The sequence below is a fragment of the Monocercomonoides exilis genome, assembly GCF_001643675.1.
Source record: "Monocercomonoides exilis strain PA203 chromosome Unknown scaffold2-2631571, whole genome shotgun sequence".
Classification (NCBI taxonomy): Eukaryota; Preaxostyla; order Oxymonadida; family Polymastigidae; genus Monocercomonoides; species Monocercomonoides exilis.
Window position 1 is genome coordinate 648,687 of NW_027150547.1, and position 27,616 is coordinate 676,302.

Genomic DNA, 27,616 nt, shown 5'->3' on the forward strand with positions numbered 1-27,616 from the left:
TTAATAGAAAAGTCTTTTTTGTAAATCAATAAGCAAAATCTAATTTTGTATTTGAAAGAATTAAATTCGATGAATGACTCCATTGGAGTGGATTAAAAAATTATCCAACTTATTTTTCTCAGAGTTCTTGATAATGTGATTTTTGATCATTCATATAATAAATATTATTGATATGGATATGGAAAAACTGTTACCTTCTGAAAAAGTTAAATTTGCTGCAATTCAAAAATTCGCTGAAACTCTGCCAGATCAACAGAAACAAAAATGCACGCAATTGTTTATGCCCAATGATGATTCTTTACCAGATGCTGTTTCAATGGAAGAATTTTCAAAAGAGCTTTCTGTCAGAGATAAAGTTTTGTTTTGGAAAGCTGTTAATGAATGTAATGATGCATTTAATCCGAATTTGCAATCTGAATTACACAAAAATAATATGGACGGAGAATTATTACATCCGGAGATAATCAATCAAAAGGAATTCACATCCATTGAGAAAGAATTACAATTTGAGCAACAAACATGCTGCGAACCTATGCATTTACAAAAATCAGCCATTCACCAGATTTGGGAAGCAAGTTATGTTGCTCCAATTTTGGATAAGGATGGAGTTCCATCAGTAATTCATTATTCTCGTCTTATGCTTGACTACGATGAATATTTGCCTTTTCTAAAAGCAGATGATTTGTGGAACAATAAAACGCAAATACAGTTAAATTTGGCAAATAAGGCAATTTGTTCGAATTTATTTTTGGATGATCGATCACTTGGAGATGATCAAAAAGCAGTAATAATTGAATTCAATCGTCTATTGCAAAAGGAACGTGACAAAGCATATTTCCAAACCAAATTTTATCTAAGCAAGGAATGTGTGAATATTGTTTCCTGTATATTTATTTTTATTGGAATAATGATGATTTTTGGTCATTTCTATTTTCGACTTTACGGGGGATATATATCGAGAAGAATGCTACTTATTCCTGGGGTAATTCTTTTATTGTTGCATTTTACGATATTTGGGTTTCAATGCTTTGCAAGTGGCTATTTTGTTTCGTTGGGAAAAAAGCGATCTCTAACAGATCCTGCCTTTGAAGGCAAATTGAAGAGAGTAATGAGGCCCTGTGTGGAAAAGCGAGTTAAAAATTGGAAGTACAAAAAGGAATGGAGATGGATAATGAGCAAAAAAGAGCAAAAGATAGCCAAGAGATTTGAGGAAATGGAATATTTTATGGGAGATGGAAATGATTTAATTATTGGAGACGAAGAGGAGGAAGAGAAAAAGCGTCTTAGAGCAATTCAATCAAATATTATTCACAAGAAATTTACCACAAATGCAGCATTTGAACAAGATAGTCATCTATCTTTACCAAGAAATGATAGCCAGTCATTTTTTTTAACTTCTTCTCGTTCAGCTTTTAACATTTTCAAGAAGGATGTTCATGCAGTTAATTAAAGATTTTTATTAAAAACGAACATTTCCTTCCTTGTATAGTTTTATTTTCAATTGTTTATTGTTATCATTTTGAGCAACATTATCTTTTAAATGAATTCCTGAATGTTAATGTTGCGATTAATATTTTGAATTAATTATTTATTTAGTTTGCAATAATTTTTTGATGATGTTTTTGATATTTTTTAATTTGTAATGATAATGATTAATTTTGTTCATGCACTTACTTTTTGAGTTTTAATATTTTTTCTGTTTTTTGCGTATAATTTTTCATCATTTTCAATTTGATGATTTTATTTTGATGTGATTTTGCATGGAGTTGCAATTCAAGGAATGTGCATTAACATGCATGTAACGATGAAATGAATATTTTTTTTTTTTTTTGTTTAATGATAATAAAAAAGGGAAAAATTTTTTTGGTTAATCAAATTAGTGAATTCAGACGAGTTAAAGAACATGATTTAAAGCTTTATGACAATTCTCTTTTATTTTTGTTTTAAACCAAAAAAAAAAAAAAAAAAAAAAAAAAAAAAAAGTTCCCTATGAATATCTTTCAAAAGGAAAAATGTGGAATTTGGTTTACAGTGAAAACCGCATGAGTTTCTGACTTAATATTCTAAACAAGGTAATATTGAATATTTTTTCATGGAAAAAAGGTGGTCATTTTCAAAATCATATTTTTTTTCTATGTGTGGATAACATCTAAGTTCAAAAGTTGTTGATAAGTCGGCATACTGCAACGAAAAGCGCATCAGTTATTTTTCACAATTTTGTAACTCCAAGAAAAAATCGAAGTTATTTAAGTTAATTATAATCCCTTTGTTATGAAAGCATGAAAAATTTTCAAAAAAAACTTTATATTGAGTAAGATAATTTAAAAAACAAAAAAATTGATCCTATGATCATTTTGATCTAAAATTGACAAATTAAAGATTCTCTCGAAATAAGACTTTTCTGAATAAAAAAAAGAGTATAAGTACAAAGACACCTAACGAATGAATGAGTATATTACAAAAAAGAGACAAAATTTGAAAATTAAATATTGGGTGTATTTTTTCGTTTTTCCGTTTTGGTTATTTTTTTCTCTTTAAAAAAAATTCATTGTCAATTTATCCATTTATTTCTCACACAGAAACTATTTTTAAATTCAAAATAACTAAAAAGAACAGAATAATTATAATTTTTGATTTATAAGGTTTCATTGATGTCCTTCAAGTTTCATTATGCCGATAAGTCTTTTAAAACTAAATGTTTTATTATTTGTTATTGTTTGCACAACAACCAACTTTTATGAAAGAATGACAATGAAGTGTGGAATAATAACAACACAATCATTCATTCGATAAACAAGCTTTTGTGAAAAAAAATTTTTTTCTCGAAAAAATTGACTGATGAAAATCTGACTGATCCTTTTTGAAATCACACTTTCGTTCGAGTTTTAATCAAAATTTTTATCTCTATGGGATTTTTATCAAATTTTGTTTTTCGATAACAACACAATGAACAATATGTATTAACAGTTTAAGTTCATTTTCTTCAAAACCCCATTGAGATAAAAATTTTGATCAAAACTCGAACGAAAGTTTGGCTTTGAAAAGGATCAGCCGTTTGATATTATTGTTAGGTACAAAACCCGCACATATGCAAAAGCCTGCACACTTGACATTTTCCTTCGAAATACTCATCCACATTCATATTTGTAAAAGAATTTTGCATTTAAATGTCACCAGAAACTTCTTTTTGTCCAATATTTTGCATTTCGATTGAAAAATCAAAAATAAAATTTTTTGTTTAAAAGATTAAAATAGATCAAAATTTTTTGTTTTTGATTTTTCAATCGAAATGCAAAATATTGGACAAAAAGAAGTTTCTGGTGACATTTAAATGCAAAATTCTTTCACAAATATGAATGTGGATGAGTATTTCGAAGGAAAATGTCAAGTGTGCAGGCTTTTGCATATGTGCGGGTTTTGCACCTAACTATTTTATAAAATGAAACAAACAATAATGAACACTTTCAAGGACTTTATAAAGCACTTTAAATAAGATTTGTTGATTGTTTCTGAAATATCTGTCATTTTCTCTTTTGACAGTGACTGTTAGTGCGGCCAATGACAAATTGTGACAAAAAATTCCTCAACTGATATTTTAAGTCAATAATAAAATAATTATTGGGATCTTGAACTTCAAAATTGAAAGTTTGATATTTTTGAAATATCTTGAATTCATTTGTGTTAATTCACAGATATTATTTTATTGTTATTTAAAATTGTGGAATAATGAAAAAATTACGATTTTTGACTTATTAACAAAATCTTGTCATTCATGTGGGTTATTCTTTTTGAAAAGTCGCAAATGATCAAATAATGGGTTTTTTTCATAAAACCCAGAAATAAATCATTTGCGACTTTTCAAAAAGAATAACCCACACTGTCATTGCATAAAAGTTCTTTTGTCACATCAAAGAGATCCAGCTTGTCTTTGTGAAAATTTTGAATTATCAAAGAAGAAAATTGTCTGAGAGAATGAGTTTATGTGAAAGATTATTTTTTATAGCAGAGAAAGAGAAATCTCTTAAGTTTCCAAATATGATCCTTCACGTCTTTTTTGTTTTCTTTCATTTTCAATGGTTTAATAATTAAACAAAAAATTCAAACACTTCTTCTTTTGAAAAAAAAGTCGAGCTTTGTTTCCATAAAAAAAAGAAAACCACAAATCAATAAATTTTGTTCACAATTAAAGCAAATTTTCATATCTTTGTTTCTCATTAACGTGAAACATAAGCATTTTCAACAAAATATGAATCAAATATGAATGTGGACATATTTTCTATTAATGCTCAAATCTCATTTCATTTATTGAATTTATCTCAGATTAAATTGAGCAAAGGTCTTATTCTTTAATTAAAACATATTTAATAATTTACAACAAAATAAAAACATTGCATATACAATTTATATTTTGAACGCAAATTTTCTAATTTATAACTATTCATGACGCATATCTCCAAAACAAAAAAAAAATATTTTTTGAGTTAATTGCAGTAATCTGATTATCAAAAACAAAATTTCTAAAAATTCAAATACGAATGTGATCTATATCAATAATTGGCTCTATTATTCCTCCATTTCTTCTTGTAATCTTTCTAAGATCATGCAAAGCTTTTCGTTTCTCTTCAACTTCATATTCTTTGATAAACTGTTCCATATAATGACTAATCGTAGCATGAAGTGAAAACTCCCTAATTCCCCGAACATCCAGCGACTGAAGAAGCTCTGTGATGTTTTGCCGCGAGCAATCAAAATAAGCCCAAGTCGGCCGAGCAAGCGGTACTGTCTCATTTGAATCATTCTGCTCCAATGAATGGGAAGAAGCAGAGGAAGAGGTTGAAGAAGAAGAAGAAGAAGAAGAAGAAGAAGAAGAAGAAGATGATGATGATGATGATGAGACCAACGAATTAGACTGCATTTGAAGAGAACTTGCATTTTGCTGATTTAAATGTGTTGGCTCTGATTTATGTGCAGTGAATGGAGTGAATGGCTGAAGTTGTTTGTGCATAGTTTGCATCGCTGAAAACGTAAGAGGAGTCAAATTAGCAGGAAAAGCAGCCAAGTGCGAATACATCTCAGATGCTTCCTTGCCAGACTCGCTCTTATCATCTTGCTCAACAACGATTTTCCTCCTTCTGTTGACTGCAGGCGGGGTAAAAGCGAGCCCAGGGTCATAAACATAAATGCGTCCCTTTTCGCCCGCAAACGAATAGTAAGTTCTCAGCACTCTATCTTTTCCCAGCACAAGCGCCCCAACGATCGACCTCAGAAGTGTGTTGTTTGTCGTGTTCTTCTTCTGGTTCATCTCTTCTTTCTCGACAAACTTCTGCAGGGCATTCTGAGCATCTTCTACATCTTCAGTCACTTGCCGCAGGAGTACAAGAGCAGAAATATAAGCATTGTATTTCTTGTGGCTTGTGTGGCTCGGCAGAGAAGAAGTAGCTCGAAGCTTGCGCTTTGTCTGGGAGGGGGAAATGGAATACAATGAAGGTGAAAGAGAAGGAGAAAACGAAGGAGAGAAAGAAGGAGAAAGTGAAGGAGAAGAGGAAGAGGAGGAGGAAGATGAAGAAGAAGATGAAGTGTCTGGTGATGAAGATTTGTTGGTGAATGGCTGCTGTGTGGGATGTGTGGATGTGATGGTTGTGGTTGAAGAAGATGAAGACAAAGAAGAAGAAGAAGAAGAAGAGGAAGAAGAAGATGATGATGTGGAAGGAAATGAAGGAAAAGAAACATTGGTAGAAGATGAAGAAGATGATAGAGGAGAGAAAGAGGAGGAGTAGAAAAGCGGAACAGGTGTTGGAAGAAGAGAGGAATTAGAAGCAGGTGGAGAAGCAGAAGGAGTAGCTACAGAAGAAGAAGGTGAAGAAGAAGCAGAAGAAGAAGAAGATTGAGATGGAGATGATGAAGGAACCGCAGGAGACAACTTCGCAAACAGCAATTCTGGTTTAACCTCTTTCTCAGATTCATTGCTGTTCTTATTATCTCCGTTCATTTCTTCTTCATCCTCTGAAATATCCACCTCATTTTCTTTGTTCTCATTCCCATTCCCTTTCGTCTTCCCCTTCGCCTTTGGCTTCTCATTCGTCTTCTCATTCGCCTTGGCATTAGCCTGTGCCTGCGCCAATATCGACATTTTCTCCCCATGCATCAGCACCTGCTGCTTCTCCTCTTTGTCCACAGGGCACCCGTCTTTCTTCATCTCCGTCTCGATCTCTTTCACCTGCCTCTCCGCAGCCCGCTTTGCCGCCTCCGCATCGCTCACTTTCCCTTTCAGCTCTCCAAACTTCTCTTCAGATATCCTTTTTTTCTGCTCTGCCACTTCGAATATCTCCGCGAACTCGCTGCACACGCGGCCAGACGAAAGCGCCAGGCGAAGAAGAAACTGGAGCAGAGAAAGGCGGTCGGTGCAGCTGAGGCGGAAGTAGCCAGCGTGCGGAAAGAGAGGGACAATGGCGGGTGTGTCGGGGGAAGGTGGATAAGGGAGACTGATGATGGAAGAAGAAGGAGAAATAATAGAGGAGGAAGAGGAGGGGGAAGAAGAAGAAGGAGAAATTGAATGAGAAGAAGGAGAAGTGGAAGAAGCTGTCTGATTAGGTTTTAGTTGTATTGATGATGAAGAGCCAACAGCCTGAGATGTGTTCTGAGATGAAGGCAGTGCTTTCACAGTCAAAGAAGATGGACTATTGCTAGCAGGAGAAGTGGACGAAAGAGAATTCATAGAAGAGAAGAAAGGGGTTGGAGTGGAAGAGAGAAGAGGATACGGAGAAGGAGAAGGAGAAGGCGAAAGAGGAAGAGGAAGAGAAGGCGATGAAGGAAGAGAAGGAGACAGCTGCTTCACAAACAGCTGGGAAGGTGACTGGGCAGATTTGAGATTCGGTTGGGAGTTGAGGGAGTGATGTGATGAAGAAGCAGAAGAATTTGAAGAAGCAGAAGAATTTGAAGAAGCAGAAGAATTTGAAGAAGAAGAAGAAGAAGAAGAAGAAGAAGAAGAAGAAGAAGAAGAAGAAGAAGAAGAAGAAGAAGGAAACAGAGTAGTTTGATTGGGAGCTGTTGAAGATGGATTGCCAGTTGAGGACAATGGAGAATTCACAAATGGCTTCCATATTTTCGTCTGATCAGAAGAAAGAAGAGCAAGTGGAGAATTAGGCGGTGTGGGTGAGAGGAAAGGCGAAGCCTCAGGTGAAGAAGAAGAAGAAGAAGCAGAAGGAGAAGGAGAGAAAGGTGAAGAAGAAGAAGAGGAAGAGAAAGAAGCAGAAGGAGAAGCAGAAGATTTCTCATTATCTGCAAACACCAGAGTCGCAGTTTCTCTCCACTTCCCTGTTGACGAGTCAAGCTCGCCGCGCATCTTCCTCTCCTTCATCAGCTCCTGCGTGGCAGCACACTCCGGACAGAACCACTTCTCTGCATTTGGCACAGAGGAGATGCCCAGGCAGACGATGTGATAGGAATGCAGACATGTTCCATCGCAGCAGATGAGCTTGCCCTCCTTCTTGCAGATGAAGCAGATGTCTTCGTTCATGTTGAGCGGCTCCAGAGGGACAAGAGGATGCGATGAAGACTGCTGATGCTGTTGATTCTGCTTGCTTCGAGAATACTTGGAGAACCGGCGAGATGAATGAGAGCGATGGTATCCGTCGCTTTCTGAAGTGTTGTTTTCGTCGTCTTCATCTTCGCCTTCTTCGTCGTCATCTTCTCCCTCCTCCTCATCTTCTTCATTCACACTCTCAGCGCTCTCTTCTTCATCTCTCCTTGTTTTACGTTTAGTTCCTTCGCCTTTCCCTTCATCACCCTCCTCCTCTTCATCCTCTTCCTCTTCCTCTTCTTCTTCATCTTCTGACTCAGAAGTTCTTAATGCACGTCTTTTCTTCCTCATGTTCGTGTTCCTATTCTCTTCTTCTCTCTGACTCCCTCTTTTAGTCCTCTCAGCCACATTCGATCTCTGGCTGCCATTTCTCTTTCTTTGCGAAGACAGCGCTGAGTCCAAACGAGAAGAAGAACCAGAAGCAGACGAATAAAGCGACAGCACCTCAGAAAGTGCGTCCATCTCCCTCTTCTCCTGTGAACGTGTTGAATACCCCGTCTCGTTCGCTGCCGACGCCACATCCAGCATCATCTTCATAATCTTCTCCTTCGAATGAATAGGAGCCCTTCTGTCGCTTCTGCTATTGCTGCTACTGCTGCCACCATTGTCATTGCGTCTTGTGTGATATCTTTCATATTCATTGTATCCTCTTTCTCTTTGATTCGTTCTGTGATTTCTATTGTCTCTTTGCCTGGTCTGATTCCTCCGTGTGCCGTATGAGGTTATGTCTGATAGAGAATCCAGCTCATCTGACCGGGCAGATGAGCCATCTGACACATTCTCCACCTCATCTGATGCTGATTCCCTTCCTTTTTCATCATCATCTTCTTCTTCATTTCCACTTTCCTCTGATGAATAATCCAACATCCTCCGCTTGCCTCGTTCTCTTCCCCTTGTTTTGTACCGCTCTGCTGCCAACTCCTTCAAATCCATCTTTTCAGCCACCTCAGCCAGTTCTCTGAACTTCGACCGCGTTTCTATCGTTGCGTGTGTCAGCAGCCTCGCCAAGTTCTCCTCTGCTCTTTTCTTCTTGTTCTCTTCCTCTTTCTTCTTCTCCTCTTCTCTCTTTTTTTGCTCCAGCACCTGCAGGCGGTGACTTTTGCGCTGCGGATACAGCTCTTCGTACTTCTTCTTTTTGGCTGCTATTTTCTGCTTGTACGACAGACTTTGCTGTCTGCTCGACCGCTTTCTGCCATAAGACGAGTAATCATCGCTGCTTTCGTCCATCTCAATGGGATCATCTTCATCCTCTTCCTCCACATCGTCTTCGTCGTCTTCTGCATCTTCCCCTGAAAGCTCGTATTCTTTGTCGTCATCTGCTTCTTCTTCTTCCTCTTCTGCTTCTGCTTCTGCTTCTGCTTCTGCTTCTGCTTCTGCTTCCTCTGAGCCAGCTTCATCAACTTCAATTTGCTCTTCTTTTTCTTCTTCCTCTTTTTCTTCTTTGCTTTCTTCATTTTCATCTCCTTCTTCATCTTCCAGTGACAGTCGCTTTTTCTTTTGACTTGGAAGTGCTTTTGTTGTTTCTTTTGCTATTTTGTATTTTTCGTTTGTTGATTTTCTCAAATCATCATTTTTATGTTGTTTTACTTCTTCATTTTGATCTATTTCTTCCTCTTCCTCCTCCTCTTCATCATCATCTTGTTCACCATCTTCTCCCTCCTCCTCCTCCTCCTCTTCTTCTTCTCCAAAGTCGTCTTCATCTTCATCATCTGGATCTTCATAGTTATCAGACCATTTCTTTCTCTTTCTTCTTGTTTCATTTGGCTTATACTTCTTCTTTTTGTTTGTAAAGTTTGATTTGCCCCTTCTCTTTCCTCCTTTTCCTCCTCTTATTCTCGAAACCTCTTGTTCTCCTTCCCCTTCAACTTTGCATTGATCTTCCAACTTCACTTGATCTTGAGATGAAGTCATCACACTTACTACAAATTCTCCCCTTTCTGCTTCCTTTTCTTGAGATTCTTCATCTCCGCTTGATTCAACAACTATGGGCGTTTTGTCATGTTGCTTGTCCTCTGGCGAATCGTAGGCAACATCAATGGAATGTGTTGATTGATACACAACGCTCTGCTTGATGCCCTGCAAAATCATTGCCACTCGCTTTATGGGGAAATCATTAGACGTTTCAAAAACTTCGTCATATTGAAGCAAAAATATTCCCAATGGAAATGCCCAAAATGTTGGTGATACACATTTCTGATGTCCAGGATGTAGTTTTAGCTCGTCCATCTCTTCAATTAATACACGTAAAATTGATGAAACTGCTTCGCAAAAACTTATATTACATGTGTAGTCCATAAGTGCTTCTTCTATTACGCTGAAAGGAAAGATAGAATAATTTAGCGCATGGGAAACAGCGATCAGTCCATCCCACACGTCAAGTGCTTGAGATATATATTTAGACGGAATCCTAAAAGACGACACCAAACTTGGTATCTTAAAAATATATTCATTCTTCTTTCGTGGAATAAAAATATCCTCAATCGGATATTTTGGTGCAACATCAATCGTGTGGTCATTCCCCTTGTCGTGTCGATAATTGTAATATGTAACTTCTCCATCATCGTCCTCAATTATTTGTAATGCAATGAATTTTTTTGGTTTTTTTTGGAAAGATAATTTTGGAAAAGGCAGCATCTTTGAAGTTAAATTCAATAATGTTTTCTTTTCTAAATTTGATAATAATTCGCGTGAAGATCCTAATGGTTTTATAGGATTCATTTGCCCTTGTGATACTGTAACGGAGTGATGCGAAGTTGATTCATCCTGCCAACTTGTCATACGATTTTAAAAAACAAACAAATTTGAAAGTTCCTTGACGAAAATAATACAATCTTCAAAAATAATTCCAATTATTTTTTAAATGCAGTTTGCTAACCAAATTCTTTATTGAATATAAATTATGCTATATTCAATACAATAACTTTATTTAAGTTAATCAGATCTAAATAATAGGTTAGTTTTGATCATAGATTTCCCTTGGTTACCCGGATTCGTCTGAAAAAGATCTAGAAAAGATGACACGCTATGTCTTTATGTTTGATGAGCATCCTAATGTTTGTCTTATGGATTATTCTTTATAATTAATGATTGTTATCTTTTTTATGATAAACATTGCTTTCATTTTAAATGCAACTTCGTTCTGTCAAAAATTTTGATTTATCGAAATTCTAACTATTTAGCCTTCCAAAGAGATTCTTGGAGGAAAAGGATATGGTCTTGCAGTAATGAGCAAGATTGGATTGCCTGTGCCATATGGTTTCACAATTACAACTGAAACATGCAAATATGGAAAGGATCTTCCAGAAGATGTTGTTAAGCAGATTGACGAGCACTTGATCAAGTTGGAGAAATCATCAGGAAAGAAATTCGGTGATCCTGAGAACCCTCTTCTTGTGTCTGTTCGTTCAGGTGCAGCTGTTTCCATGCCCGGTATGATGGACACAGTCCTCAATCTTGGACTTAACGATGACACTCGCGCCGGACTCGCAAAGAAAACAAACAATCCTCGTTTTGCTGCTGATTCTTATCGTCGTTTCATGCAAATGTTCGGAAATGTTGTCATGGAAATAGAACACGACAAATTCGAAAAAGAACTGAACACAATCAAAAACAAGCACGGGAAAAAGCTCGACACAGAACTTACCACTGAAGAACTCGATGAAGTCATTGTTGCATACCGCGCTCTCATTCAAAAGGAAAGAGGTGAATTCCCAACTGATCCAAAGAAACAATTGCGTATGGCCATTGATGCTGTGTTCTCATCATGGATGAACCCACGTGCAATTGCATATCGTAAATTGAACGATATCCGTGGACTTATTGGAACAGCTGTGAATGTTCAGATGATGGTCTTCGGAAACACAGGAGAGACTTCCGGAACTGGTGTTGGATTCACTCGCAACCCATCAACTGGTGAAAATGTTGCATATGGTGAATATCTTCTTAACGCTCAGGGAGAAGATGTCGTTGCTGGTATTCGTACTCCTCATTCAATCAGCGTCATGGAGAAAGAACTTCCAGATACATACAAGCAACTCATGGATGTGTTCCACAAACTCGAGGAACACTTCAAGGATATGCAAGATTTGGAATTCACAGTCGAGGAAGGAAAATTGTTCATGCTTCAATGCAGATCTGGAAAACGTACTGCTGCTGCAGCTGTCCGCATTGCAGTCGAAATGGTGAAGGAAGGATTGATCACAAAGGAAGATGCCATCATGCGCATTGAACCAAACAGCGTCACACAACTTCTTTTCCCACAGCTTGATGCTGAGGATAAGAAGAAATTCGAAGTGTTGGCAAAGGGTCTTCCAGCTTCACCTGGTGCTGCCATTGGAAAATTGGCATTCACAGCTGAAGAAGTGAAAGAACGCGTTTCAGCAGGCGAGAAAGACGTCCTGTTGTGCCGTGAGGAAACATGCCCAGATGATATTGAAGGAATGAACTTGGCCAAGGGTATTGTCACTGCTCGTGGTGGAATGACAAGGTTTGATATTTGTGATAATATAAGAATATAGTATTATTGAGAAAAAGAAAGAAAAGAATATTTTTGAAAACATGGGTGTTACAAGATGCAAACCTAAAACGTTCCTTACTGAAATAAATCATGTGGAATGTTTTTTCAAGCTCAACAGGGACTGAGACATCCTTTTATTTTTTTTTCAGTTTTTTGTTATTTTCAAAAACCTCAATATTTTATTTTATATCGTTTTTTTTTTCATTTTTCATTTATAGCCATGCTGCTGTTGTTGCTCGTGGTATGGGAAAATGCTGCGTCTGCGGATGCGGCGACCTCCATATTGATGCAGCTACAAAGACAATTTCAGTTGGATCCAAGAAATTCGGACCTTCAGATTACTTCACACTTGATGGATCAACCGGTCAAGTTTATGCTGGAAAAGTCCAAGTTAAGGATGCTGAAGTTTCAGGAAACTTCGAAACAATCCTCAACTGGGCTAACGAATTCAAGAGACTTGGTGTTAGAACAAATGCTGAGACTGAAAGAGATGCAAAGAAAGCTCGTGAATTTGGTGCTGAAGGTATTGGTCTGGCAAGAACTGAACACATGTTCTTCCAGGGAACAAGAATCCGTGCTGTTCGTGAAATGATCTTGTCAGAAAATGTTCAAGGACGTGAGGTCGCTTTGGCCAAGCTTCTTCCTCTCCAGAAGGGAGACTTCAAAGATTTGTTCACAGTCAACGAAGGACTTCCAGTGAACATTCGTCTTCTTGACCCACCGCTGCATGAATTCTTGCCGCAAACACCAGCAGAAATGGAAGAGATGTCAAAAGAAATGGGTGTCTCAGTTGAGAAAATTAAAGTTTTGTGTACAAACATGCACGAAACTAATCCAATGCTTGGGTTCCGTGGATGCCGTCTCGGCGTTGTCTACCCAGAAATCAGCCGCATGCAGGTTCGTGCCATCATGGAAGCTGCTTGCGAAGTTGTTGAATCAAGAGCTGACTTCAACTTCAAAGGTGTTGAAATCATGATTCCAGTTCTTGCACATATGGAAGAAATGAAAATGCTGCGTGAATTGTCTGTTGGTGTTGCAAACAAGGTTCTTGAAGAACACAAACTCACCATTGAACGTGTTCCATACACTGTTGGTGTGATGATGGAATTGCCACGTGCATGCATCTGTGCTGATGACATCGCTCAATATGCTGACTTCTTCTCATTCGGAACAAACGATCTTACTCAGACGACTCTTGGATATTCTCGTGATGATGCAGGAAAATTCATCCCATTGTACTTGGAGAAAGGAATCTACGAAAAAGATCCATTCCAGGTTCTTGATCAAAATGGTGTTGGTGAATTGATCAAGATGTCTGTTTCAAAAGGAAGAACAACAAAGCCCAACCTGAAATGCGGTATCTGCGGTGAACATGGAGGTGAGCCTTCATCTGTTGAATTCTGCCACCGTGTTGGCTTGAACTATGTTTCATGCTCTCCATTCCGTGTTCCTGTTGCTCGTATTGCTGCTGCTCAAGCCGCCATCAAGGAAAAGTGTGCTGCTAAGTAAATAAAATTTTTATTTTATAACATTTATTCAACTACCATTCTTTTTAAGCATATTTAATAATGTAGTTAAAATTAATTTTCAAAAATGATTTTTTAAAAAATGTATTTTTAAAAAGAAACAATTTTATTGAAAATTTTAATTAAAGTTAAAATTTGTATTAAAATTTTATTGTAATTATTGAAAATTTGGTTTAATAAATCAAACAAAAAAATATTCGGTGAATTTTTTGAGGACGATGATAGTTTTGAGATGTTCCTGCAATCTTTAAAGAAAAAATTTAGTGAGCGAAAGAATTATTTCTTTTCTTTTCTTTTCTTTTCTTATTTTTTCTTTTTCCTTTTCCTTTTAAATCAAATAATCTTTTGCAAACAAAAAATTCTTAATAATGAGTTATGTAATTTCATTTAAAATATAGATTTGTCTTTTCATTGTTGATGAATAAACAAAAAATTTGAGAAGAAAAAAGTTCCTTGATAACTTGTTTGAGTGGCACCTCCTTTGCAAAGGAGTGTTCTTTCTGTTTTTTGAAAGTTGCACATATCCAATTACAACACAAAGAAAACAAAAAATGAATAAAATATTCACTCTTTATCATTTTTCAAAACTCACCAGTATTTGGTTCCTTTTGATCCTTTTTTGTGTATATTAACAAGCAACTGACTCAAAGAGAATCAGTGATAAAATGGATGCTTGTTGTTGAACACGATTCGCTTCCCGACCTGCCACTTTCATTGATTCTGCGATCCCCATCATAGCCAGTATTAAGCCCTATTGCATCAGAAATGGTGAGCATCACAGCTCCAGCTGGAAAGCGTTGGATAAACTCCCGCTTTAGCTCGTTCAGTGATGGTCTCTCCTCTACTGACTGTTTTTCGCACCTTCCAATCAACACACAGAGTGAACTTCCTTCGATGGCTTTACAACCCTGCCTTTCTCCATTCACAATCTTCTGCCCCGCCACCTCTCCCTCATAATCTCCAAACGGGATCTGAAGTGTCAAGCACTCCCACAGCATCATCCCAATTGAAAACACAACTGATTCCTTCGTCGCACCCATCTTCTTGTTCATCAGCAGCTCAGGCGCCTTCCACCTCAGACACTCTTTTTTGTAATAATCATCCTCATCCTCAAAAGCCGAAGAAGGCAAAGAGTCACTATCATCATCATCGTCATCGCTTGTTGATGTCACAACAGTCGATGAAGAGATGGAAGACGAGTCTGAATCATCAGATGAAAGGAAATCAGAGTGTATCACAATGCAGATGACCATGTGCTCTGAGAATAACACAATATGGGGACTCAAATTTGAAAGCGATTGAAGTGGATTTTCCATTTCATCAAATGAGTGGAGTGCGAGATTGGCCACCCAGAACAGGATCTGAGCAGCTGTTTGCTCCCTCTCCTGAAAAGTGCCAATAGCCATTTCCTTTGTCTTATTCTTTCCATGCAGTAGCATGAACAACGAATCCCTCAAGTCCACAATCAGCTTTTCGTGTGGTGATGAACATGCCATTGCATCCACCAGATTCGACATTGATGAAGTGGTTGGGCACAGACTCTCCGATCGAACAAATGTGGATTCTGTGTCTGAAGTGTCTGTTGTTGAGGTGGATGAGATGGATGGTGATGGCGTTCTCTTCCTTATCTCTTCCTCCTCTTTTTCTTCAACCTTCTCCAGCGCCCATTCTGGGATTTTGTCCGAATCCTTTCCAAGGATGTATTCAGTTGACCCGCTCTCACTCAACAAATGCTCTGACGACTCCGAGTGTCCCAGGCTTTTCTCATATATTCTCTTCTTCATTCTCTCTTCATTCTTCTTCTCTGCCTCTCTTTCTGCTCTCCTCCACTGCTCCTCTGGCGACATCTCCATCGTCACCATCTCAAATGCCTTCGGATCCTTTCTGATGTTATCGTTCACAATCTCTCTCAGATCTTCTGCTTCATTCTTCACCTTTCTCCATCGAACAACAAACATCACAAGTGAGATAAGAACAACCAATAATATCGCAGAAAGCACAATCACTATCAACAACCATGAAGATTTTCCTTCCTTTCCTCCTTCAGAAATCCTTTCATCTCCATTTGTTTTTGGTTCACTTTTGTTCTTCAGAATGAAAGAATCTGTTGATGATGGATTTTTTGCATCCCCAAAAAGAATGCACACGCTCACTTCTGTATCTTCTCCACAACTTCTGACCAGCTCTTTCTCCGCAATCCCTTTCACTTCAGTCTCTGATACATACCCTTCCTCCAGAAATGAATACTTCACAATCTCTTTCTCTTCTCCAACCTGTTTCACAATCATGAATGACAGGTTGCATGGCAGAAGAAGAGTGCCTCTGAACACAATATTCAATGTTCCTTCATTCTCCTCTGTTTCAACTGATCGAAGAATGGGGATGAACAACACCGATTCTCGCTCTGATCCAATCCCCCTCATCACACATCCATCATTCAGAATCCAAAGTGATGTATTTCTTTCCAATCCATCTCCCCCTTTCAAACTTTTCACATCCAGTGTGCCTGAACCAGAGCAAACAATGTTCCTTCTCACAGAAGGATATTTTGTTATCGATGGATTGTTGTTCAAAAATTCTCCTTTCTCGATTGTCACTTCCCCACCAGAAACAGATAGTGCTCCATCATGTGCATTCCATATCGTTGTGTCTCTCACTTTCCCTTCACTCTCAGATATGTCTGCAACAGACCCATTCCACCTGCATATCTCTTCAGCTGCATCTGCATTCACCTTCAAAGTGCTTTCTGTCTCGCTCCCATCAATTCTGCACCCATCCAGCACAACATCCCTGCTCTTCCATACTCCTATCACTCCTCCCTTTGCTCCTAAGCTCTGGCACATCTCAAATGAACAGTTAGACAGCTCCAACTTTGCTCTCTCGCATTGACTAGTCACTGCTGCTGCATTCTCTCCAGCACTCGAGATGTTCACAAACACAGCTCGACTCACTTGCACACTGCTCGCTCCATCTCCGCCTGCTGCTTCCTCCGCCTCCACCACTGACCCCTTCTCCGTCCTCATCCTATCTGCCTTCAACTCGTCAATCACCATACTCCCTTCTCTCACCACTATCCCTCCTCCTTGGCACTCAACATTCCCTATCCTCAGCTGTCTCACAGTCACAGCTCCTCCACACCTCAGCAAGCACTCACCACACACATCCTCCATTTCACACCCCCTCATCTCCAGCTTCCCACTTGCACACTTCATGAGAATAGGAACTGATGCCTTGTGTCCATCTCCTTCCAATGAACTAAATCTCACACGATCAAACATCACATTTCCTTCCTCCATCCAGAATAGACTTGCGTGTGATGTGGGGAAGACTCGCGGCATCTTGAACTCCACCAGCTCCACAGCAGTGCTCCCTCCCACACCAATCATATATTCCCTGGTGTAGGATATGCCCGACCCAATCTTCACACTCGCCATCTCCCAGCTCTTCGACCTCACCACCATGCTCAAAATATCTATCTCCATCTCCACCTCGCTCTCCCCATCCACTGCCAGCATCGAGTTGAACTCTGCCACCACATGATCCAGTCCATATCCCAATGTCAGACACGGCTGCTCCACTGTCCCGCACTTCCGCCAGTTCCTGCCGCCTTTTCCAAGCACACTCGACACCACAATCGTCGCTGCCTGATACACTGTGATCAGATCCATCAGGTTCACTGGCGTCTCGCTCCGCTTGTCCACCCCATAGATTGCATTCCCTTGGATATACACCTCCTGCCGCAGATCCATCTTAAACTGGCTCTCGTTGATCTGCCGGCTGATGTTCGCACACTCAACAAAGATGTCCCGCCCCACAAACGCATTGTTCCCACTCAACGACACCTTCTCAAACACAAAGTTCAGATCTCCTCCAAGCTCTGTCCCCAAATACACTCCGCCTCCCCGCCCTTGCGTTATCGAGCAGCTGCTTTGCACAATCTTCCCTCCCTTCATGCGGAACTCTCCTCCCTCATTCAGCCGGAACTCCACCACTCCACCTTTCTTGCTCTCTCCTGCCTTGCATGACTCGAATGTGCTCTCATTCACCACCACCTTCACACTCCCTCCACACACACTCTCCACAACACACGGTCCATCATCCTCCCGCTCCGCCATCACAAATGTCGATCCATTCACTGTCACACTCGTTCCACTCATCCCTCCTGCATTTTCCAATCTACCGATATCATTTATACTGCTGCTCACAACACTGATTGCACATCCCTCGTGATACTCCTGCGAGCTCATCCGCACCTCCCTCAGGTTGCAGCTCACTCCTTCAAACACCATCATCACACAGCCCTTCACCTTCATTCGCTCAAATCTCACATCCACCACCACCAATACCCCTGCTTTCACAACAACAACAGATCCACACAACTCCCCGCCAGATCCTGCTCCTCCAACCACACATCTTTCCATTTCCAGCAGTGTTCCTGATCCACTCAAAACCCCTTTCTTCTCCACTCCACCTGAACCCCCAACCACCATCTTCATCCTCCGAACACACAGCGTCCCAGCGTATGCGATGAATGGATCTTCACTCAACACACTCTCCCCTCCTTTTCCACTGAATACAAGCTCATCCTTCACATCCTCCTCCTCTCCTTCTCCTCCCACACCACTCACAACCATGTTCTTCATTGTCCAGTCATCCTCCACTCTCGCCTCCCCTTCCACCACAATCTCTTTCATCTCCTCTGTCCTCTCCACTTGCTCCATCCCCTTCCACAGCGTCTCACACGGATCGTCCACATTTCCACACCGCATCACATCCTGTCCTTCTGAGCTCACATGTATCTTCCGGCTCTTGAATCCCACAACATATCGCAGGAGATCTGTCTCGTTCCTGCTTTCATCGCTCCCAACAAATCCGTTCCCGTTCTCTTTCATCCCCTGATAGTCAAACCCAAACGAAGTTGTTGTCACAGTTTTGTTCAGATCTCTTGCCAAAACAAACATGTGCTCTCCCACTTTTGCACTGTTTAATTTGAACGAAACCTCCTTCAGCTTAAACGGGTGAACAATCAGCGACCCTGAGCAATCCACAAACAAAAATCCTCCTCTCCCAAATGCAACTGAGCACTCGCATTCTTCTGCTGTTGTGTTCTTCAGCATAAGAGTCTGCTCACCCTTCACAATCATTTTCATCCCTCCACCCTCTTTCTCTTCTGGTGCTTTCACCTTCTTCATTGCACAACCTTCAATCATCACATTCGATCTGAACTCAAAAGCACTCTCACTGAATGTTGCCTTTTCTATCGAGCATCCAACGAGCTCCACCTTTCCGCCTGAAGTCTTCATCACTCCATATCTCATCACACTTCCACTCTCAAACTGGAATATGCAATCCGTCATGCTCAATGCCCCATCTTCTGTCTCCGAAAGCAGCACCACTTCCTGCCCACTTGCAAGCATCTCCGGAAGCACAAACTCAACTCCTTCAAACCCTGCTCTCTCACTGTTCTCAAACACACACTTCCCATCTCCTCCACTGATCTCCTCCCCAATCTCCATCACACACCTTGTGACTGCTCCTGTTCCTGCCCCATTGCACACCGTTCTTATCCCTGACACATCAAACCAATCTGCAACCCTCATCTTCCCTTTCACCAAGATCTTAGCTCCCTCAACTGTTTCACGATCTGCGTTCTTCACCCCTCTCCAAAATGTTTCACATGGCATTTTCTCACTCCCACATCCTATCATGTCACATCCGCCTTCCCTCACATGCACTTCTCCCCACTTATGCTCAACAAGAAACACCACAAGTTCCACCGCCTCTTCAACAAATCGCACCCGATCCACTCCTTTCATATCAACAATCACCTCCCCTTCTCCGTTCTTCACTGCAAACCGGAATCGAGATCGAGTCACTGTCTTGTTCAGATCCTCACACTCCACAAACACATCTCTTCCACATGCTCCTGCGTTCTCTGCAAACTCAAGCCCATCAAAATTCATATCTCCCATTCTTGTGCTTGCAACATTCAAATATATTCCTCCACCTCTTCCACTTTCACCATTCACACAACAACTCTCCAACGCTCCATCCGTGATGCACAAGCTGCTTCCTTCACTCACTTCGCAGTGCACTCCTCCTCCATCCCCATGAGCAGATTGACATCCATTGAATGTGCTACCTTCCGTAATCTCCACGCTTCTCACATTCTCCATCCACACCACTCCCCCGTCCGTCGCATCCACTTCCTCCACACATCCCTTGTGCATCCCAAACTCAGCTTCTCCGCTCCCTTCAATCAGCCCCTTCCCAGTTCCTCCCACATTCGATATGTTCGTGTTGTTCATGATGAGCATTCCTCCCTCCATCTTCACAAAGCCTCCATCCACTCCAAAACTCACACCTTCCACTGCCACTTGATTCATCCGGACCTCTCCTCCGGTTTCCCTCACTATTCTCATCCATGTCTCCCACCTCACATCTGCTCCTGCTTCCTCTTCCCCAGCATCTGTTCCTGAACCTGCTCCAAACGCACAGTTCATCACAATCACCATACCAACACTCACACTGATCAGCCCATCCACTTCCTCCGATGCCACCTCCGGCAGTCTGAAATTCAGGCGGCTGAGCGTCAGTGTTGTCTGCGAGTCTCCAATGCTCTGCCTGAAGCACCCATGTTCTCTGACCTCCAAGCTGCATCCAGCACTTTTCCCCCGCACTGCCAGCGATTTCCCCTTCCGATCAATCACATAATCCATCCAGTTTCCGTTGTTCATCTGGATCGTCGTCTTCTCCTCTCCCATGTTCATAAACCCATCGATGAACCTGTCACAGGGCGAGATCTCGCTTCCACACGAGTCTGCTGCTGTGCTCCTCCCTGCCTCCACATACACAATCGCCCCTTCCACAGGGAACAGATACTTTTTCACTGACAAGTCGATCACTGTGCCTGTCACAGAGTCAACCACCCACACATTCACCTCTGGCGTGCTCTCCTCATCCACTGTCCCCATCCACAGATCCTCCCGCAGCATCACCTCTGGCTCCCCACACACAACAAACACATCCAGTCCCTTTGCTGCAGCATTCCCCTCAAACACATCCTCTCGAAGCGAGTACTTCGCCTCCCTGTCCTCCAGCTCCGCAAACACTCCTCCTCCATATCCTGCTGTTCCCACCACTGCACACCTCTCCACTCTGTTCGAATCAAACACAAACTCCCCTTTCCCTGCAACACTCACAAATGCACATCCTCCACAAGACGGATTCCCCATGCACACATCCTGTACAAATGTGCTCTCCTTCACCTCCACTTTCTGCCCTTCTCCCACTCTCCCTGCAAACACACCTCCATTCCCGCTCTTCCGTGTCTTTCCCTCCACGCTGATGTTCTTCGCAAAAACACTCGCCCTTTCTTCAAACGCAACAACACTTCCATCATCCATTGTTGTTCCCTTCACTGTACTGTTTTCCACCCTCAGTGCAGATCCCTCCCTCACACCAATCAGCCCACTTTCTGCTCCACAAACAACATTCTCTATCTCCAATCCTTCAAACACTCCTTCACCTCCACACAGCTCAAACAACTCAAATTCCCCTGTGTTCATATTCTTCATCTTCAACCCATTCACAACCACCTTTCCTCCACTCGCTTTTATCAATGAATACTTCATTTTCAACTGCCCATTAACTTGCTCCACCTGGCAGTTCTCCAGCTTCAGCTCCTCTCCCTTGCACGCAAACAGACACTCCCATCTGGCTGCCGAAAACTCGTTGGGAACAGCAAACGATATGTTTTTCACAAATACATTCACTCTCGTTTCCAACAGCCCTTCTCCCTCCCCTGTTCCATCATTACGCACATGAACACTTGTCTCTCCACCCTCAATAACACCCTTCAACTTCACTCCCTGCAACTCAAGCACTACATGATCTTTCAGCTCAAATGATTCCATCGCCACCACTTCTCCACTTCCAACCACTCCTCCAAAACGCACTTTCAGCGCCTGCTTAATTGTTCGACACGGTGCATATGCCATCCCACAACCTGAATGATCATATCCCCAGTCTGATTCTCCCCCAACATATGCCGTGCCTCCAAACTTATCAAGATATGCAACAAGTGGAATTCCAAAAGTATCACCGGTTGAGCAACGCTCATATCCCATCAGATCCCCCATCTCCATCCCACCTCTCTCAAAATTCATTGAGCCTCCACTCACAATAACACTCAAATCCTTCCCTTCCACAAACACATTCTTCCCCTTCCACGCTTTGCACACCTCAAACTCCAGCCCTTTCAATTCAAACCCACTCACACCATCTGAACACAATAAAAATACCCCTCCTCCCAATCCCCTTCCTTCTCCTCCTTCTCCTTCTCCTTCTCCCTCAGGCACTTCACATCCTTCAAACTTTGTCCCCTCTATCACTACTTCTGCTCCCTCACCCTGATTCACAATCATCCCTCCTCCTCGAAGCCCATTCCCACCTCTGCACTTTCCTTTGATCGTGCAATTCTCCACATGGACATCTCGCAATTGACCAGGTCCACTCTCTACTCCAATGCACCCTCCATCTCCTCCTCTGTGCCAAGCACAGCCAAAAACACTGTTGTTCACCTTCATCTTCCCACCTCCTCCAATATCAATTGGCACTCCCATAAACCCTATTTCCCCGCTTCCCTCAACCACAAACTCATCCAATATCACTCCGCCTCCCTCAACTTTCAACAGCCCACCACTCACACCATCAAATCCCTCTTCGCCAGACAGCCTCATCACACACCACATCATCTCCAAATCACCTCCAATACACTCAATCAAACTACCCACTGCTTCACTCTTCACCAACACCCCAAATGTGCAGTTTGCCATCTGTGTTCCTGTTGTTGTGTGAATCATCCCATTCCCAACTCCCGCCTCTCCCCACACCACATTCACATTTGTTCCTCTCTCCACACCCTTCAGCTCCCACTTCTGTCCGCTCATCTCCACCTTCTCGCTCCAGCTGAACCCTTCATTCACAATTATCTTCTTCTCACTGTTCGCAAACCTCAATCCAACAAGCTTCCCAATAGTCGCACATCCATATCCTTCAAACCCACACCCTGAAAAGTCTCGCTCATTCACTCCTCCAACATACTCTGCGATGCCTTCCACTTCAATCATGAAAAACATCAGCGGAATCAGAAAACTCTCATCACCACCTTCAAACCCCATCGCTTCTCTCACCCTCCCTTTATCTGTTGCAATCACTCCCACAAACTTTCTTCCACTCACTGCTTCACTCAGATCTTCAGCTTCCACAAAAACATTGTCTCCTCCTCTCACTGCTTCATTCTTTCCCACACCTGTCCCAAACGCCACTCCACACACCTCATAATCCCATCCTTTTGATTCACTGCCTCCCTCCATTTTCAAAAACATCCCTCCTCCACAACCTCCAACTCCTTCTCTCAAACTGCTCCTGCACTTTTCAACCAATGTTTCTTCCTCGCTCCTCCCCATTCGAAAATATCCTCCTGCTTCTATCTCCATACACACTCCCCCTCCACATCCTTTCTTCACACAACAACCAGAAAAGCTGCTGTTCCCAATCACCACACTCTCCCCATCTCCAATCACGCACCGCACTCCACTCCCATTCCCTGCTGTGCTCTCAATCCTGCTGAAAGTGCACTTCTCTATCTCCAGATTGCTCCCTCCTCGTCCAACCACAATCCCACTCAACGAGCATCTGATCCCCTCAAATTTCGTCTGCTCAACAACAAGCTTCCCACTGGATGCATAATATACCAATCCATTTTCACATTCCACTGTTCCTCCACTAATGTTTGTCTGGGAAATCAATCCTTCTCCATTATTGCTCACACAGACCATGCAGCTCCCCCCAAAGCTCAGCCCACTCACAGCCACCTGTCGCACACTCAACTTGCCTCCGATACATTGCATAACCACATATTCGATCCTCTCCCCTTCCCCTCCCTCGAAATTGCACTGTCTCACCTCCACACTCCCACTCCGGCACGCAATCACGCTTCTTCCTTCACCCACACTTGCTGGAAGCGATATCACCAGATTCACAATCGATGTTGTTGCTCCAGCTGTTGTGATCACTCCCTCTGCTCTCCCACTCTCTCTGCTCTCTATCACCACTCGAGGTGGAGATGCCTGTCCTTTCACCACAACAACTCCATTCATAAGTTCAACCTCACCTTTCACAACAGCCCCGCTGTTCGCCACAACTGTTATCCCTGCCCCAGTCCCATGCTTCCTGATCGCATAATCCACACTTGCACACTGCACATCTCCAAATCCACACATCTCCCAGTCTCTCTTGTTCAGTCCTCCAACATGATATTCGCTTGGCTTGCTCCGCAGATACACCACAAGTGGAATCACATTCGCTTCATCCCCATTCTCAAAACCGCACACCTCACTCAGATTGCTTTCATCAATTGCAAACTTCAGCCGCTCTCTCTTCGCCACCTCTGCCAATCGAGGCCCTCTCACGAACAGCTTGCTCCCTGCTTTTGTTGCCACACACCCTGCGAACGATGCTCTTTCAATCACAAAATCATATCCTCCTTCCTTCACTTCAATCATCATCCCTCCTCCACACCCTCCTCCACTGCTCTGCCCTTCTCTCGCCTCACACCCACCAAACAAAACTTCGCTCTCATTCCCCACACGAACACATGCTCCTGATTCCATCCTCACTACTATTCCTCCTCCATCCCCGCTCTCACATCGGCATCCCTGCATCGTCACATTGTTCATCTGCAGCACTTCACCTTCTGCCACATTCTTCGATATCACACTCCCATCTCCCCTCAACCTCACAATATTCCTGAAAGTGGTGAATGATATTGTCACTTTCCATTTCCCTTCAACACCAACAATTGGCGCATCTTCCAGCACAAAGTTTCCAATCTCAACCTGCTCCATTCCCACTTTCCCCTCTCCTGCTCCAGACATGATCAGTGATGCACCAAATGCATTCAGAGATGAATGTCCGTTTGATGGCCGCATCCGCATCCTCTTCAATTCCACACTTCCACTTCCCCTCACAACAAACAGTTTCATCTCGTGCTTTGCGTGTGAGTGCTCGATTGTGAACAAGCTCACAAAAACTCTTCCGCTTGTCACACTAAACATACTGTCTCCATTCATCATGCTGCTTGTGCTCACAACAGTCTCTTCTACACCCTCCCCACACACACTCAGCTCTCGAATTCCAGCACTTATTTCTCCCGCCTCTGATATATGTGTTCCTTTCCCCAAAAATATCCTCGACTCAAATTGAGTCATGCACTTCCCCAGTGAATGGGAAATTGTTCTGCATCCCGATTCGTCAGATAACCCACACAGCTCATCCCCGTCATTCCCACTTGTTGAAACAAAGCAAGAGGTGAACAACTTTTTCGTTGTTGGAAGCCAATCTTTTTCATATTTACCTGTGCCCGTATGAAAGAGCCGTTTTTCGTTAGTGTTTGTTGTATAACTCTCTTTGAAAGGTGTTGATGTGATATTCACATTTGAACTTGTTTGAGTAAGATAAACATCATGCCCCAATGGATTCTCACCATTTGTGCAAGAACATTCGTGGAAAAACAAAAAGAAAAATGCTTTCAAATTCGTTTGATCTCCTGGGCATTTAACAAAATGGTGGCGAATTGCACCTCCTTCTTTAACAGCCGAACATTTGATAAATTGGCAGCTTCTCATTGCAAAAATGCTGGAGTATGACCAACTCATAACAGCCCCGTAATTTCCTTTATTTAAGCATTTCACAAATTGGCAATCAATAACCTGAGCTTGCCCTCCATTTCCATCGTCAGATCCAAGACAGCTTGTTGGAGAATCAATGGGATAAACGCTTAAGCAGAAAGCACTTCCTCTTCCTTGTTCGTTCACCCTATTGTTTTTGAACAGACATTTTTGAGTTATTGTGCATCCGTTATTCCCAGCCATATTCAAGCTTCCTCCTTGAGTCTCTGATGTATTATTCAGGAAAAATATTTCAATGAGCATTGCTCCTTTTGAAGTTGTTGCATCGATGGCACCTCCTCCTGTATATGCATAACATCCTGTGAAATTGCATCTCGTCACACTCAGCAACATGAAAGAAGATTTAACACTTAAAGCCCCTCCTGATCCGGTATCAGTTCTGCAGCCTTCGAATGTGTCGTCCTCAAATGAAGCCGATGCATCAAGTTCTCTTCTTCCTTCGCTCCCATTGAAAATATCGTATTTGTTCGGATGTCTGATGTTGCCTTGATAGGTGCAGTTTCGCGAGACAACAGATGATGATGGCATGCTCAGTGGAGGAACAATAGCCCCATCCAGCACATCCTCCACTCGCATAAATTCCACGCATTCAAGCCTTGTTTTGCAATTGTATTGTCCTCCATCCACGAACCTCCACTGGCTCCAAACTGTGATGTTCGCAAATCTCGAGCCGATCACTTCAGCATTCCCAAGTGCTGGCGATACAATAAACGGTGATGATCCCCACAAGCTGAATGATCCAAAGCTGCACGCAATAATCTTTGCCTCTCCAAGCTCGTTCTCACTTCTGCTCCATGATTCAGGATGAAGCATTGGAGGCATCATTTTCTCTTCCCCAACTATTTTCAGGCTTGTATTTTCCAGAAGGATTCTTCCTCCGATGCACAGAATTGGTGATTCATCTGCGCATTCCATCATCATCTCCACACACTCGAAATGCAAAAACGAGTTTCTTCCCACATCAATTCCCTTTCCTTTCTCTGATCCAACAACTTGCAGTTTGCGTATCGCAACTGAAGAATTCCATGCTCCAATCAGACATCTTATAATGCTTTTCACATCTTGTTGTTTGTCATTAGATATCAATAAATCTTTATTATCAATATATTCTTCTCTTCTTTCTCGAGTTTCCTTTTCTGTTTCTTTTTCAATCTTCTCTTTAACATGCTGTTCTTTCGTTCCGTTCAAAATCAAGTCTTTGAAATGCCTTCCAGAACGTTGAACTTCATTTACCAAATTTTTATTTTCGTTTTCCATTTCATTGAGTCCTCTTTCAAATGGATTTCTGCCTTTTTCTCTGAAATCAATAGAAATTCCTTTTTCTGCTCCTTCTTGTGCGACCACACTTTTCTGGACAGACGAATGGACAATCACCAAAAATATCAATATGCAGATACCATTGCATTTTGCCAATCCCACGCGCATTGGAAAGAAATTGCTGCCTGTTTTTCTCTTTCCTGCAACAATGATCAATCACAATTTTCTATTATGGTTAAAATAACTTTTTTTCCAAAAAGGAAAAATTATTTGTCAATAAATTGCACAGGAAAAAATCGATGAAGTCATAACAAATTCTTTTTGTTTTCGATTCTGTAAGTGAATTATGATAATTCATTCTGTTGAAAAGTGAATCAGTTATAACGTTATTTCATCAACAAATTCTTATTGATTGCGTTGATCCAACGGATTCTGCTTTCAGTTGTGTGCAATATCTTTGATTTAACTTATTCTTGAGTAAAATTTGAGGTTCAAGAACTTTCGAGAGATATTAATTCCTTTCTCGAATGTTGATCGTTTTGTTGTTTGTCCCTTCAAAATCAAGTGTTAAGCATTTTAGATGTTGCAGAAGTTCTTATTCCTTATCACGACCTTTGAATGGTTAATGTTTTTCGTTTTCCTTTTGTGTTTCTTTCCTGTTGTTAACTTATCAATCTTTGCGAAAATTTTGAAGTCCTTATTGAATTTATAAACAGATATCTTCAGCTTTTTCATTGGAAAATTAATCGAGCAAATATTTCACAGAATTTGCAAAAATGGCCCAAAGAAAAAGGATTTTATTTGACCATTTTATTTCTCAAATTGGCTTCATTCACGTCTTTTGTTGTGCTTCAAATGCTTTCACCTTAGACACAACATTGTGTTGTTGAAGATCCTAATTCATAGAAATATTTTCTTTGATTTCTTTGTTTTCTTCCCTTCAGGTTTTTCTTTTCATTCTTTGCACTCTCTCTCTCGTTTGATA

At 41.4% G+C, this 27,616-nt stretch overlaps 4 protein-coding genes across 4 annotated transcripts; 2 read left to right on the plus strand and 2 right to left on the minus strand.

Moving 5' to 3' along the window:
- The first annotated feature begins 109 nt into the window (after window positions 1–109).
- On the plus strand, window positions 110–1,922 carry MONOS_18528 (uncharacterized protein). Its single transcript, XM_067871555.1, has one exon. The coding sequence runs from the start codon at window positions 173–175 to the stop codon at window positions 1,448–1,450; it is 1,278 nt and encodes a 425-aa protein (XP_067735664.1). The 5' UTR covers window positions 110–172; the 3' UTR covers window positions 1,451–1,922.
- Window positions 1,923–4,112: 2,190 nt separating this feature from the next.
- MONOS_1959 (uncharacterized protein) lies at window positions 4,113–10,357 on the minus strand (the record flags this gene model as incomplete). The annotated part of the gene is made up of 1 exon (XM_067871845.1): window positions 4,113–10,357. One exon carries the CDS (start codon window positions 10,355–10,357, stop codon window positions 4,526–4,528), a length of 5,832 nt encoding a protein of 1,943 aa, XP_067735665.1. The 3' UTR covers window positions 4,113–4,525.
- Window positions 10,358–10,561: 204 nt separating this feature from the next.
- Window positions 10,562–13,679, plus strand: MONOS_1960 (pyruvate phosphate dikinase 1 (PPDK1)). Its single transcript, XM_067871847.1, has 3 exons — window positions 10,562–10,632; window positions 10,759–12,065; window positions 12,314–13,679. The coding sequence occupies exons 1-3, from the start codon at window positions 10,594–10,596 to the stop codon at window positions 13,602–13,604; spliced, it is 2,637 nt and encodes an 878-aa protein (XP_067735666.1). The 5' UTR covers window positions 10,562–10,593; the 3' UTR covers window positions 13,605–13,679.
- A 586-nt stretch (window positions 13,680–14,265) lies between these two features.
- MONOS_1961 (uncharacterized protein) lies at window positions 14,266–26,862 on the minus strand (the record flags this gene model as incomplete). Its single annotated transcript, XM_067871848.1, has 2 exons — window positions 15,578–26,862; window positions 14,266–15,445 (listed from the first exon to the last, which is right to left on the minus strand). Exons 1-2 carry the CDS (start codon window positions 26,797–26,799, stop codon window positions 14,266–14,268), a joined length of 12,402 nt encoding a protein of 4,133 aa, XP_067735667.1. The 5' UTR covers window positions 26,800–26,862.
- Window positions 26,863–27,616: the final 754 nt, after the last annotated feature.